Source organism: Cupressus sempervirens, chromosome 11 (assembly GCF_028749045.1).
Source record: "Cupressus sempervirens isolate cs-2001-9-10 chromosome 11, ASM2874904v1, whole genome shotgun sequence".
Classification (NCBI taxonomy): domain Eukaryota; kingdom Viridiplantae; phylum Streptophyta; class Pinopsida; order Cupressales; family Cupressaceae; genus Cupressus; species Cupressus sempervirens.
The window spans coordinates 221,974,885-221,989,314 of NC_143128.1; the positions used below are offsets into that span (position 1 = coordinate 221,974,885).

Below are 14,430 nucleotides of genomic sequence, written 5' to 3' on the forward strand. Positions count from 1 at the left end.
AACAATTTAGACAACTATAGGAAAGCACAAACTCCGATCCAACTCCAATTAGAAAGATTGCTAACTATGAATTTTGTATTCCGAGCTGTTCTATTCACAACAAGCTGATTTAATAGATCTCAATGTATGAATTCGCCTAGAAAGAGTAATTGTTCGAAATATAAATAAAATTTGAGAAAATTGAACCATTTGACGGCATCATCAGAAATCAGCGTGGAGAGATAATTCTAAAGTAGATTTCCTTTATTGTAACAATCAAAATTTAAATCGATTGCAATCAGCAAAGAATTTCATGAAGAAGCTTATATCTCTTCTTTAATTTTCTGTCCACGCTGTCTCCTAAATCAAATCTTTTCTTCTTATCCAACAAATTGCTTGTCCGTCCATCAATCTGAACACAATTTCTTTTTCTCAAATTCCTCTTGCCATTGCTATTGTGGGTTATGTTCGTATACTTTCCAAACCCAGCAGAATTTTTAACACTTTTCACAGAGTTTCTAATATCAAATTCCTCTTGAATAGCGAAACACCAGTCACACACTTCACTCATGCTCTCAAAGTATGCTCTGCTGCAATATCTGCGCAACAAAGAAAAATCAATTAATGAATCCACTAATGAATTCTAATTTCTAAAAATCAAACATCCGAAGCTATTTATGGAGAGTGATTATTAACATACTGATGCTGGAAACGAATTAAACATTTTGAGCACTGGAATAGAGAGATCTGGAAGCCCACATCTCCACACATACTGCACTCCATTACTGTTTCTTCTCTTTCTTCTACGAATGAGATTTTAATACTGCAGCTTAAATAGCAGAATGCTTGTTTGAAGAATAGAATCTACAAAGTTGGGAAAGTGGTTAGAAATTGCATTGCCAAATAGAATAATCGCATTTCAAACAATGTGCGTCGAAGTAACGTTTGGGTGGAGTTAGCATCGTCCAGTCCGTCTTTCCACGCACTAGCAGCATATGTTGACTTGACTCAAAATGTTAAGACTATTTATTTTCCCAGTTATATTCAAGTCCCTTCTCATTTGTATTTTTTGGTGGTTTCGAGGAGTATGGGCCCTTTTATATAATGAGAAGATAAACATCCCTCAAGCTACTGTCGTTATTATTATTTTTATATTAATATTTATACCAAATATTACATTAAAACTAAGTATTCTATGTTTTAATTTTATGTTAATTTTTATGATTAATTTTTTTTTGATACGAAAAAATATTTATAAAATGTTATTGATGATCAGGGACTGTCACCTTCTCTATAAGAAACATGAATATTGCTACTCAAAAGTTGGAGACTGTTAAGAATGGGGAACTCAACCCAAGGAATATGTGGGAAGGGAGACAAATCCTTGTCTCAGAAAACCTTTGACAGTCATCCACCAATGCAAGATGCTTTATCCAGGATGGAGGAAACCGTCACTATCTTAATCAAGAAGAACGAGGACTTGGAGGACAAGTTTGACAGGGTGGCAGATTTCTCTATTTGTGTCATTGATTCAAAAGCCACTATCCTCCATCTTCTTTAGGCTGGCAAGGGGGAGATCAATGATGCTAAAGATATGGAGATTAGGTATTCTCTCTATGGCTTCATGACTCCCTGCAGCTTTTGTTGTAGATCCCAGATAAGGATAAGAAGGAGACTTAGGTCATGGTTCCTTATTTTTTGTTTTTGGTATTTTTAATGATAATAATATACTGTGTGGTCCATGGGGCTCTTTATGTTAATATTTGTCGGAGTTGGTTTATGCCCAGATTGTTTAAATGGGTTAGGTTTATATGTAATTATGGCATTCTAATAACTCCAAACTATAATAGATTTAGATATAGAAATACTTTAGTTTGGGGGTTTTCAATATTTAGGATGGGGTAGGTTAATCTGATTGTATTGACTTACAATTGATGTTCAACAGATTTTTTTGTCTTTGGGCCAGCCCTGATTTTGACTACTTTTAATATATATAAAATAGTTTTTTAAAAATTATTATTGACAATTATAAATAATTTATTAAAGAATACATAACTTTAGGATCTTCTCTTTCTCATTTAAACAATTTAGCTTATTGTTTAAGTAAATCACATGTAAATGGAAGGCTGAATAAAATTTGAGAGGATGAGAAACAAATCATTTTTGATGAATTGACCTCATAAATATATATTTTTCAAGATTTTGATTCTTTTATAACTAAAAATTTTGTATATGTTTTTGATTTAGTTAATAAGCCATGTTTGGTATGAAAAAACAAGTCTTAGACTCTAAAAAGGTATTTATCGACATCTAAATTATTTTTATTGCTAAGTACAAGAAATTATTGCTCCACTATAAAAAAATTTGAATGGCCTATAGATGAGTCTAAGCTATCATAGACCATTTAAATATAAAGTATATTAGAAAAGAAGACAATTAACTAGTATGAATAATTAAGATATTAAACTAAACAGATGTAGATATTTTTAATGCATAAGAACATAATTAATACATTGGACTACCCACCTATTGTTGGTTGGATCAAAGTAAACTTTGAGCGCTTCTTGGCTCACAACCCAAGTTAGGCAAGAGGTGGTACCCTCATTAAGGATTCTATAAGAATGGTTATTGTTGTGTATCTAGTTAATTTATGCACCCAAATTTCATGTGGCATAAATGTTATACCTTTTCCATGGTTTTAAAATGGTGATTGGAAAAGGGTCCAAGAAAGTGATGGTGAAAGGAGATGTGTTGAATGTGATTAAGATCTTGAATAGTAAAGTTGATGTGGGATGGAATGGAAAGGACATAATTATTAAGATCAAGCACTTCTCACAAAGATGAGGTGACCAACCATAACAATTGTGGAGAGCGAAAAAATGTCTTTAATAGGTTGGACTAATTGGGAAAATATGAGAAGGTGAGTTGTTTATTCCTTTGGAGGTTCATGTGCCAATCATGTAAGATATAATTTTCATCCTAGATAATAATGGCAATACAATCAATGGAAGTTAATCTTTTCCTATCTTACCTTTTTTCTTTGTTTTAGGGTTGTCTTGTCTACCATATTTCCTTCAACAAATTCTCATTTATTAATGTAAAATAGAGTTTTCTTTTCTATAAAATTGAGCAATTTCGGTCTACTAGTTATTGTGGGTTTTTGTTTTCTATCTATATTATTCCTAAGAGAGGTAGGTTGGGGGATACAATGGTTGGGGAACTTTATCAAATTGAACTAGATAATTATGAGGAACTCAAAACTAACTCTAACATATGTAAGATTGTGGAAAGAGAGAATAAGACATTGTATACATAGAAGGTGTGGAGGGTTACCATCTAAAACATTCCTAAAAATTTGTGATTTACTAAGATGAAGGAAAGGTTTCTAATGGTGGGATTTCACTCCTTGTAATTTCAAAAAAAAAAATTGTTAGTAGTACGATGAGTATGGATGACACTAAAATACACTGGAAGACTAAAGCATCTTTCAAAGTAGAATTTAAGCTATTCTTAGACCCTAGAGATAAAAGTTTACAACATTAGAGTGGTTTCAACAAAGAGAATTTGCGAAGGAATTGGAAACTTGTGGCCACTACCCTCATTAATTTTTCCACTTGAGAAGGAAAGTTAAATAATTTTTCTTCCCCTTTACAATTTTTATGGTCCATTTTCTTTATCCATAGAGAAATCTAGGCTTAATTGTTATCCCCCTCAACCAAAGTTTAATTTATAGGTTGTATGAGTTTTTGGGGGCTTTATTTCCTCAAGCTTGCCCTTCCCCCAATTACAATCTTGTCTTTACATATGTTTCATATTTGTATAAATAGTTAGACCTCCTAGGAGCCTCCTAAAGGGCCCTCTATTTTGTGTGTTAGGGTACTTCCTAGACATAAAGCCAAACATTAAAAAGAGGAGCAACATAAACTATTTGAGGAAATAGTGGAAGACTCTAATAAATTAGCGCCTCCTTCCTCATAGGCCATAGAGTCAACCTAGACCCCCAATTTCTACACTCGCTACACAACTCCAAAAACTCCCACTATGTCCATTTCCCCTCATCACCTAAGAATCGACTGAGGTATCATAAGGAATCCCAAATCTCTCAGATCAGTTATCTTACCCTATTCCCTAGAATTGATGATGGAAATCTCAACTTGGAAGACATATTTTATATAGTAGGCTTCTATAGACCACCAAGTGGCTATTGTACTAGTTGAAAATATGTATCCAAGGAAGACCAAGAAGATGAAATCCCTTAATGAGGCAGAGAGAAAGGAATAGGACTAGACTAAAGGAAAAATGGATGAGGCATTGTGGGAAGTTGCCAGAGACTTTAGGAAAAAATTGCATAATTGGGAGCTTATTGAGGAGAAAATCTCAGAGATCCATGCCTTTGTGGCTTTAGAGAAGGATAATAATGCAATTATTATTTCCCTATCATCAATTATTTCCCTGTCATCAATTAAGGAGCCTTAAAAAATGTTAATTAAAAAAATATTGAAGACCTTATTTCCCAAAAGAGAGAATCCTAGAAAAATGATGGAAGAGAGGACTAGTGGGATTTAGGGCTAGCTAGGAGAGAAAAGGGCAAAGAGAAAAAGAAGAGAGGAATTATTGGTAAAGAGGAAGGTTTGTTGATGGTCTCTAAATAGGATGTTGGGACTAGGGGATATTTCTTCTTCTCACCCTTTATTGAAGCCTTCCTTTTTGGAGTACAAAAAGAAGCTAGGAAAGTAGGTGACCTATAATAATTATGGATGTTGTGTTGTTGTGGTTATTTGTGCAGGTTGGTGTCAGTGGTTTTTGTTGGATTATGATGGTTCATGGTGTGTTGTGTTGAAAACATTTAACCAATTAAATATTATCTTTGATGTTACACAAAATGTCATGTCTTTACCAGTTATTGTATGTTGATCTCACTCAGACAATGTAGATAGTTTCCTATGTCTTTTGATTATTCAAGTGTTTGTCAAGTTCAAAAGATAGTGTCTATTGAGTTTACTCAGGTGTCGAAGAGAAGTTTACACAAGTTGACTGTTAATCAAGCTCACTCGATTAACAAAGGAAATGTTGGATGGAATTAGTGTTAATTGAGCTCGCTTGGTTATCAAAAGAAGTTGATGAAGATGCAATGTTAACCAAGTTCACATGGTTAACATAGGAAAATCATTTCTGAGTTAGTGTCTACCAAGCAAGGTCGGCTAAAGAAGGATTTTCTTGTTTTGGCAAATTGAGTTTAATGGATTTTTTTTTTGGTTTGAGCCCACTGAGAAGATGAATATTAATTATTATAAGTTGTATTCAAGCCAACTTGATAATGCATATGGTATATGTATAAGGTCAACTTGATGATTGAAAGTGTGAGAATGTGTGGAAGATAAGAAGATCCTTAGAGGAAGTGAATTTGAAGGGTAAATAGAATATCCTTATTGGGAAAGAAAGATTAATCTAATTAAGAAGGATAAAGTATTTGAGCCAAAATTGGGATCTAAAATCAGCAATGTAGTTGCATCAAAAATCGGTTCATATCATTGTTACTCTCAAACCATTGTAGCAGTGTATCAAATCTCTTAATAGAGTTAGCCTAACAACTATTTGTAAATTCTCTAACAAGGTGGCATTTGTAGATTGAAGTGTCTAAAGACCTCTAAATAGGCCACTCCTAACAAGGTGATTAAATCTTCTAATAGGGTGATACTTAATAGTGTGTTTTTAAACCTTTAATAGGGTTGGCTCCTAATAGGGCTTAGTTTAGAAGAGTGAAAAATAGTAACTAGTTTCAATTGGTGGTTTTCCCCAAATTGGGTTTCCACGTTAAATCTTGTTGTCACTTGTGTTCATGCTATTTCTTCTATGTGTATGCAACTAAATTAAAATTAAGGATAATCATAGTTAACATCTTAAGTTTTGCATGTTCAATGTTTGCCAAGTTACAACATATTGTTACTGTTAACATAGTGCTTGTTTGTTAACCACATAACATTAGTTTCAACAAAGTTTAAATTTTTTTCTGACATCTAAGGGATCTAATTTTTAGTTTTGGTAATTGATTCACCCCTCCCCTCTCAATTACTCCTCTTTTATTTTCAACAATCCCAATATCAAATCTTTTTGTACTTGTAGAGAAGGCTTCAAGGACTTAAGCTAAATATTAGGATGTCTCATAGAAAAGAGATTCCCAAGTTGAACAGAGATAACTTCAAGGCATGGAAGGAACTTATGAAGTTACATCTAGCTACCACTACTGATTTAGGTTTGAAATATTTGAATACCAAGTATAAAGTTCCAATTGGAACCATGATTGCAAAGGAGATTCTTGAAAAGAAGAATCATAACATTATGATGATTGACATAACATCTACTCTTAGCTATGTTGAATTTGATGAGGTCAAGGGGTGTGCTACTGCCCATGAGATGTGGACCAAATTGAAGGATATCAATCAAGGTGATGATAATGTGAAAAGAGCTAAGGTAGAAAGCTTGAGAAGTTAGTTTTATTAGATGAAGATGAGAGAGGATGAAAACATTGCAAAATATGTTGAGATTATCAAAGCTAGTGTAAGTGCAATCAAATCCTATGGAGGGGAAATTGATGATGTCACAATTGTAAGAAAGGTACTCAGAACCTTTCTTTTTATCTATGAAATCAGAGTTTAAGGTATTCAAGAGATGAGATGTGATCCAAATAATAAGATAGCCTTGGATTCTCTAGTGGGAAGATTGGCTGAATTTGAGCTAGATAACTATGATAATTATGTTCCTAGTACTAGTACAAGTTGTCACTTAAGAAGAAAGCTGCAAATTCTAAAATCAAACAATCTGAAAGTGAAGAGGAAGACATTTTTTATAATGATCTTGAAGCCATTGAATCCTTACTTGCAATAAGGTATCCCAAAGGAAAGGAAAATACAAACATAAAATTCATCTAATCTACTTTTTTCCTGTGAAGAAGTTGGTCACATTGCTGCAAGGTGTCCAAAAAAAGAATACAAAGATGAAAAGAAGAACAATAAGAAAAAAGGAAAGGAGGAGTTCAAAGCTACAACAATAAAGGTAAGAAGTCTTGTTTCATGGCTAAAGATTTAGATAGTAGTGATGATGATGAAATGGTTTATATTGTGATAAAAGATAAATCTGATGATGAAGAAGAAATAGTTTATATTGCGTTAAAAGATAAATCTGATGATGAAGAAGATAAAATGTCACTTATCTCTCATGTTAGCAAAAATGATACATAGATTATTGATAATGGTTGTTCTTATCATATGACTGGTGATCAAAAGAGTTTGAACATATGGAATACTATGATGGTGGATGTGTAATATTTTTAAATAATGAACCATATTGCATAAAAGGAAAAGGTTGTATCTCACTAAAAAATGAACTTAGATGTGATAATGCTTATTGGGATGAAGGACTAAAGCATAATCTACCGAGTGTGGCATAGTTTAATATAATTGGATTCAAGGTAGAATTCATGAGTGGGAAGGCTAAGATACTAGATGGAAAATGAAATCTAGTTGGGTTTGGTAATCAAACAAAAAGTAACATATTCTTCCTAGATCTTAGTGAAAGTTCATGTTTCATTGCTCAAATAGAAGGAAGTTGGTTATGACATAAAATGTTGTGTGATGTGAACTTTTGTAACCTAATAAAGATAAGAAAAAATAAAAGAGTGAGAGGTATTCCTAATTTGAGGAAGGAAACCTCATATGGGCCTATGAAAAAATTGTCAAATTGGTAAGATGGGCAAGACAAGTCTCGAGAGAAAGAACTATCATTTTGAAGAAGTCTTGGAGCTAGTTCATACAAACTTCTATGGACCTATTGGCATAGAAAGCTATGGAGGAGATAAGTACTTCATTTTATTTGTTGATGACTATTCTAGAATGATGACTATAATGTATCTAAATGATAAGTTAGAAGCTTTTCAAAAGTTCAAACGGTATCTAGCCAGAGTTGAGAAAGAAACAAGAAAGAAACTCAACTATTTGAGATCAGATAGATGAGGTGAATTCATTTCTAATGAATGAAATGAATTATGCACTGAGAAAGGAATCAAAAAACAAGTATTAGCCCCTCGTACACCACAATCAAATGGTATTGCAAAGAGAAGGAACAAATCAATCATGCATTGTGGAAGAATCTCAATGATAGAAAAGAATGTTACAATCAAATATTGGAAGGAAGCAATCAATACATCAGCTCAAACCTTAAACATAATATAGCTAAAGAAAGACTCAAATTAGACTCCTTATGAAATTTTGTATGGCTACAAACCTAATGTAAGTTACTTTAAAGTATTTGGTAGGAAATGTTATATCTTGAAAGAGACCGAGTAAAGTAAATTTGACGTGAAAAGTCATGAAGGCATATTCCTAAGATACTCTAGTAGAAGTAAAGCATACAAATGTTTGAATCTAATTACTTCTAAGATCATAGAATGTGCACATGTGAAGATTTATGAGTTTTCAGAAAAGATTGAAGAAGAGAGCAATAAAGAACTGAAGATTACAGAAAGTTTATTTACTTTGAACTTGATAAATTGGCTAATCCAATTGGAAGTTAATAGATTTCACCTCTTGAGTCCCCAAAATCTCCAGAAGTACCCAAGTTGTAGCCAATGAAACCTAAGTCATAGTTTGAAGGACCTCAATCACAATCAAAAGCTATCAAGTTGTAGCCAGTGCAACTCTAGTCTAAATCTAAAGGACCCAAATCACAGACAGTGAGACCCGAGCATGATGTAGAAGATCATGGTGAGGCAAGTGGAACAAGTTCTAAATCCTAAGTGCTTGTATTAGCAAGATATGTTAGAAGGCACCATGCACTTGAGCAGATCATTGGAGACAAGTTAGATGGCACTTTAACAAGGAACAAATTGAAAGATACATGTTTACTTACTAAATCTTAACCTAGAATAGTTAAAGATACTTTGGATAATAAAAGTTGGATTAAAGCAATGAATGAAGAGATATAACATATAGAAAGGAATAAGACCTAGACTCTAGTTCCTAGACCAAGGATATGAATGTAAATGGAACAAAGTGGATTTTCAAAAATAATCTGAATGAAGATAGAGAAGTTTCAAGAAAAAAAGTGCAAGGTTAGTATGCAAATGTTATTCTCAAGAGAAATGTATTGATTATGGTGAAAATATTGCTCCTATTGCAAGATTAGAAGGTTCTAGGACCTTACTTGCTTATGTTGCACGTACAAGATTTAAAGTTTATCAGATGGATGTGAAATCTGCATTCTTAAATGAAATTCCAAAAGGGGAAGTCTACATAGAGAAACCTAAAGGTTTTCTAGATCCTAGCAAAAAGGATATGGTTTCTAAACCACACAAAGCATTGTATGGTCTCAAACAAGCTACTAGAGCTTGTAATGAAAGACATCATAATTATTTGATAAATATTTGTTTCCAAATGACAAATGATAACAACAACTTATACATCAAAGAAGGATCAGACAATAATATTATGTTGGTAGAAATCTTTGTGGATGACACATTGTTTACTAAAAATGATGATTTGTGCAATTTTTTTATAGAAGAAATGAGTAAGGAATTTGACATGTCAATTTTTGGAGAGATCAAATTCTTTGTTTGGTTGTAGATTCAACAGAAGAAATATGGTATCTACATTACTCAATCTAAGCATATCAAGGAGATACTAAAGAAGTTTAGAATGGAGGATTTTAGACTAGTTGGAACACCTATGTCTACTTGACATAACTTTTCCAAAAATTATAATTCCAAGGATGTAGATAAGACCACATATAGATCAATGATTGGACAATTATAGTATGTTGTACGTACTAGGCATGATATTATTCTTGTAGTTGGTATGGTGGCAACATTTTCAGCTAATCCTAAAGAAATTCATATGATGGCAATAAAGTCAATCATGAGGTATTTGAAGGCTACTGAAGACTATGGATTATGGTACAAGAAAGGAGGAAATCTAGATTTGAAAGCTTTCACTAATGTAGATTGGGTAGGAAGTGTTGATGATGGGAACAAAAGTAGTGGTAGATCATTCTTTCTTGGTAAGAGGCTAGTGTCTTGGACAAGTATGAAGAAAAATTGCATCTCTCAGTCTATTGTAGAGGTAGAGTATGTTGCACAACAACAGTAAATTATTCCAATGTTGTTTGGTTCAAATAATTGTTGGCAGGTATGAAGGTAGAAATCAAGGATCTAGTGCTTATCTTCTATGATAACACCAGTGCAATTAATATATCAAAGAATCTTGTGATGCATACCAAGACCAAGCACATTGAAATAAAATATCATTTTCTAAGAGAATTGGTACAAGATGAATAGGTGAGAATTGAATAAGTGAATACTATAGAACAAATTGTAGACATATTCACTAAGCCATTACCTAATGATGTATTTTGTATCTATGAGATAATTTAGGGTTTATTCACCTATCTGAAGCAAACTAAATGAAGTTTAGTGATGCATCAACCAAAGCGTGTTGAAGATCGGTCAAGTTAGTGTAGTAATTAAAGGGAAAATTGCATATGAATTCCATAACGTACATTACTCTAAATATTTTCATTGGCATAAGATGTCAAAGAGGGAGAGCTTACTATCATAACACATAAATTTTATTTGAAGATGTGAAGAAGAACATTGTCTCAATGTTGAAGATAGAGTAAGAATTTGTTGATAGAGGAAGAAACTGAAATTAGAGGAAGAGATTGAAGTCAGAGGGAGTTCAGACTAATTGAAGGAGTTCCCATGGACGAGAATCAGAATGAAACTAAGCATATTTTCCTTACTATTACCATTCTCTAGAATTTCATTATATTATGATTTTTTTGTTGCCATCAAAGCCAAACAAGGAGATTTTTGAAAATTATTGTATATTGTATATTGTCTTTCATGTTACACAGAATGTCATATCTTTACCAGTTACTGTATCTTGAGGTCACTTGGGAAATGAAGATAGTTTCCTATGTCTTTCAAGCATTCCTATGTTTTTCAATATCAATAAGAGGAATAAATTGGTCCTAAGGTGTGAATAGGTAGGTTGGAAGAGCTTAAAATGGTACTATTTCTTGTAGTTGCTAAAAATTGCCCATTTGGCTTAATAAAGCATTTTTGGGTTTTGACGGCTAAATAAGTCAAGTAAGTTTTTTAAGGACATCATTAGGTGCTTAGTATCCATCCAAGTAACTTTTTCATAGTTTGGCATGAAATGGAGAATGTTTGAGAAGTAGTTGTGCAAAATTGTAAAAATTGCTCACTCTTGCAAAAGTTGTCATTGAAACCTTTTTGACAATTTCTTGCAAAAAGAGAAATTTTTTAGTTAGAGCTCTTCAAATACCAAAATTATTTTGGAATGTTCATTTCAATCCTATATAAGGCCATTCTCCACCTATTCAAAGTGTTGGAGAAAGTACATTTGTCATTGCACGGTCTAGGAAGCAAGTAATGAACAATAATTTTGTATTTTTCAGAGTTTTTGACATGTGTACAAATTAGTTTAAATTCTTTTATTATTGGAAGTGTTAGTATATATCATTTAGATATTATATACTTAGTTCATTTTTTATTTATCAAGCTTTTGTGTGTGTAGAAAAAACATTTTAATTATTGTTAGTTTGTCATATCGAGACATCCTCTTTGTACAAATGGGGTTCTAGGGCTACGTCCCACCATTGATATTGTATGGTTTTCTAGGATTTAGAACTAGATTCCATGTACAGTAAAGATGGGTCCATGGAAAGCACAATGGTGATTTTTAAGGTGATGCTCTAGGAAAGGCATTTCAACTCGATTAGGGATCACATAGCAAAGAAAGAGCTATGGAGGGGATTGAAAGTACTTATATTTCAATCCAACCACATGTAGAGTAAGAAGGTGTTGTGGGATAACTCCACTCCTAAGGAGAAGTTTTGGTAAGAACCCTAAGGTGTGAGAATTATACTTTTTCATTAGACGCCATTGAAACCCTTAAAACCCTTAATATAGGGCTAAAATTGTGCCTGTGTAGCATGAACAAGTTGAGGACCTAAAATTTAAAAAATCTTCAAGAAATTTAAAAAGGGTATTGAGAATGTTAGCTTTTTTGGGCACTTATTAAGGGGTTTTTTAAGATATCTTGATTCTAGTGAATTTGGAGGGTTAATCCTTGTAGCCTTTTTACAAACACTTAGTTGCAATTTGGCTTCAAAGTTGGGACTAGATTAGAGCATCAGTCTTGATTTTGGTTGTGAATCTTGAGAGATGCCTAAGGAGCTCCTAGGAGTCCAATCAACCTTTATAGAGACATTGGTAGGCTTGGGACTACCTATGTTGTTAGAGAGTAGTAAGAAAGTGGGTGTTCCACCTAATTGATGTGCACCAGCTGAATGGTTAGGATCTATTGGTTAGAATCCTAAGAAGCATAGGGTGAGTAGAAATCATAGTTGGTCAAGTGTATGACCTAAGGAGACCTTGAGAGAGAGCTTGGGGAAGAGAAAGGTTGGTAGTCATATCAAACTGGTATCCAAGTAGGTTAAAGATTTGGGAAAATGTGGTGGATGACTGCATCTACTAGAGAATCAGTAGGTGAAACTAGTATGGTGACTAATGTAGAACTAGTGAAGGAAGTTGATGAACAAAGGGAGAAGAATAGGCTCCTTCAAGTAGCCTTGGAAGTGGTGGAAATTAAAGTAAAGGTAGATGTTGATGCAACAAATATGAAACAAGAAGAAGACAATGGAAAGGGTAAGGAGGTAGTAGAAGAGGATGTTGTACCTAAACCTAACCATGTATTGAATGAAGAGCCCTTCTTGAAGGATATTAAAGCCCTAGGAGGAAAATCTTTGAAAGGGGTGCCACTTTTAAGTGAAAATATGGACATAGATGCAATCATGGATTGGATAGATGGCACAGAGAACCATTTTGAGTGTGAAGGGGTATCAGAGGCACAAAAGGTTAAGGTGGCTAATTCAAGGCTCAGAGGCTCAACTCTTAATTGGTGGAAATACCTACAAGATGAAAGAGTCAACATGGGTAAGAATCATATAGCTTATTGAAGTGCTATGGTTACCAAAGTGAAGGAGAAATTCCTACCTAAAGACTTTGAGATCCAAATCCACAATCGAATAAAAGGACTAAACCAAAAAGACTTATATGTAACCTCCTATACTAAGGAATTCTAGAGGCTATTTTTGAGATCCAAAAAGAAAGAAGAGGAACCGATCAAGTTGGCTAGATATTTAAGTGGTTTGAAGTGGAATATACAAGAGGAGCTTATTTTTTGGGTTCTTGCGACTATCTAAAGGTGCCATCAACTATCTCTAAAGGTGGAGGAGAAGAACAAAAGAAAAATGGGATTCCAACTTCAAAGATATAGGCCATAGGAGAAATCAGAGAGGACAAAGAGGAGGCTACCAAGGTAGAGGTAATGAGCAGAAGAATGAAGGTGAGAGAAAGCTCATAGAGAAAACTAGTGACAACTCATCAAGAGGTGTTTATAATAAAGGGAGAGGTAACCAAGAAGGATCCAATAGGGGAAGAGGATCATGTATATCCAACTCATACTTTGCAAGTATGGAATGTTATAATACTTTGCAGGTATGAAATATTATAACTATGGTTAGTTGGGCCATCAAGCCTATAGATGTCCAGAGAAGCCTTCTTCTTCAAACCAAGACAAAAGGGTTGCATATGTTCAAGAAAAAAAATAAAGTTGTAAGGATATGGATGTATACAACATTAAGTCTAAAAAAAGTGAGAACCTCACTTATAGGAGACTGACAATCAAACAACCAACTCCCATTGAACCTAGACATAGAAGGGCCTTGTTTAGGATAAAATGCAAAATCCTAGGGAAAGTGTACAAAGTGATGGTGGATTTAGGGTCCACTGATAATGTGATATCAGAAGGGTTTGTTACTAAGGTTAAATTGGGGAAGATCTCCCATCAAAATCCCTACAAAGTCACTTAGCTTAATAAAGGGCAGAGCATCTTAGTCAATGAGGAAGCTTAGGTGGATTTTTCCAAAGCAAGATATAAGGGAAGATTGTCATGTGATGTTTTTTCGATGGATGCTTTCCATCTTTTGCTAGCTAGACTTTGGCAATTTGATAGGGAGGTTGTGTATGATGGCAGGGTTGATGCCATAATCGTAAAAAATGGAGGTAAGAATTTTAAACTTCATTCTTTGTTGGAAGGCGAGGAATCATAGTCCAAAGTACCTAGTGTACTATTTTGTAGTGGAAAAGAATTTGTTAAAGATCTTAGAGATGAGGAATGTTAGAGTTATGTAGTAGTGCTAAAACCTAAAGAAAAAGAAAATGCAATCAAGGAACCCTTACTAATTGAAGTCAAAAATTTTCTAGAAAAGTAGAAGGACATAGTGAGTGATGGTACTCCAGCTACCCTACCTCCTAGGAGGGTTATATGCCATCAAATTGACTTTGATCCAAGTGCCTCTTTGCCAAATAAA

The 14,430-nt window shown here is 33.7% G+C and overlaps 1 protein-coding gene across 1 annotated transcript; it reads right to left on the reverse strand.

Moving 5' to 3' along the window:
* Nucleotides 1–277: 277 nt before the first annotated feature.
* On the reverse strand, nucleotides 278–762 carry LOC149528961 (uncharacterized). Its single transcript, XM_089808091.1, has 2 exons — nucleotides 680–762; nucleotides 278–578 (listed from the first exon to the last, which is right to left on the reverse strand). The coding sequence occupies exons 1-2, from the start codon at nucleotides 760–762 to the stop codon at nucleotides 278–280; spliced, it is 384 nt and encodes a 127-aa protein (XP_089664217.1).
* Between the last annotated feature and the right edge of the window lie 13,668 nt (nucleotides 763–14,430).

What these genes read in the sequence shown, in the direction of transcription:
- LOC149528961 (XM_089808091.1), bottom strand. Translation starts at nt 762, where the DNA reads ATGGAGTGCAGTATGTGTGGAGATGTGGGCTTCCAGATCTCTCTATTC. An exon ending in TTAATTCGTTTCCAGCATCA is followed by an intron (nt 579 to 679) that starts GTATGTTAATAA and finishes TTTGTTGCGCAG; the next exon opens with ATATTGCAGCAGAGCATACT.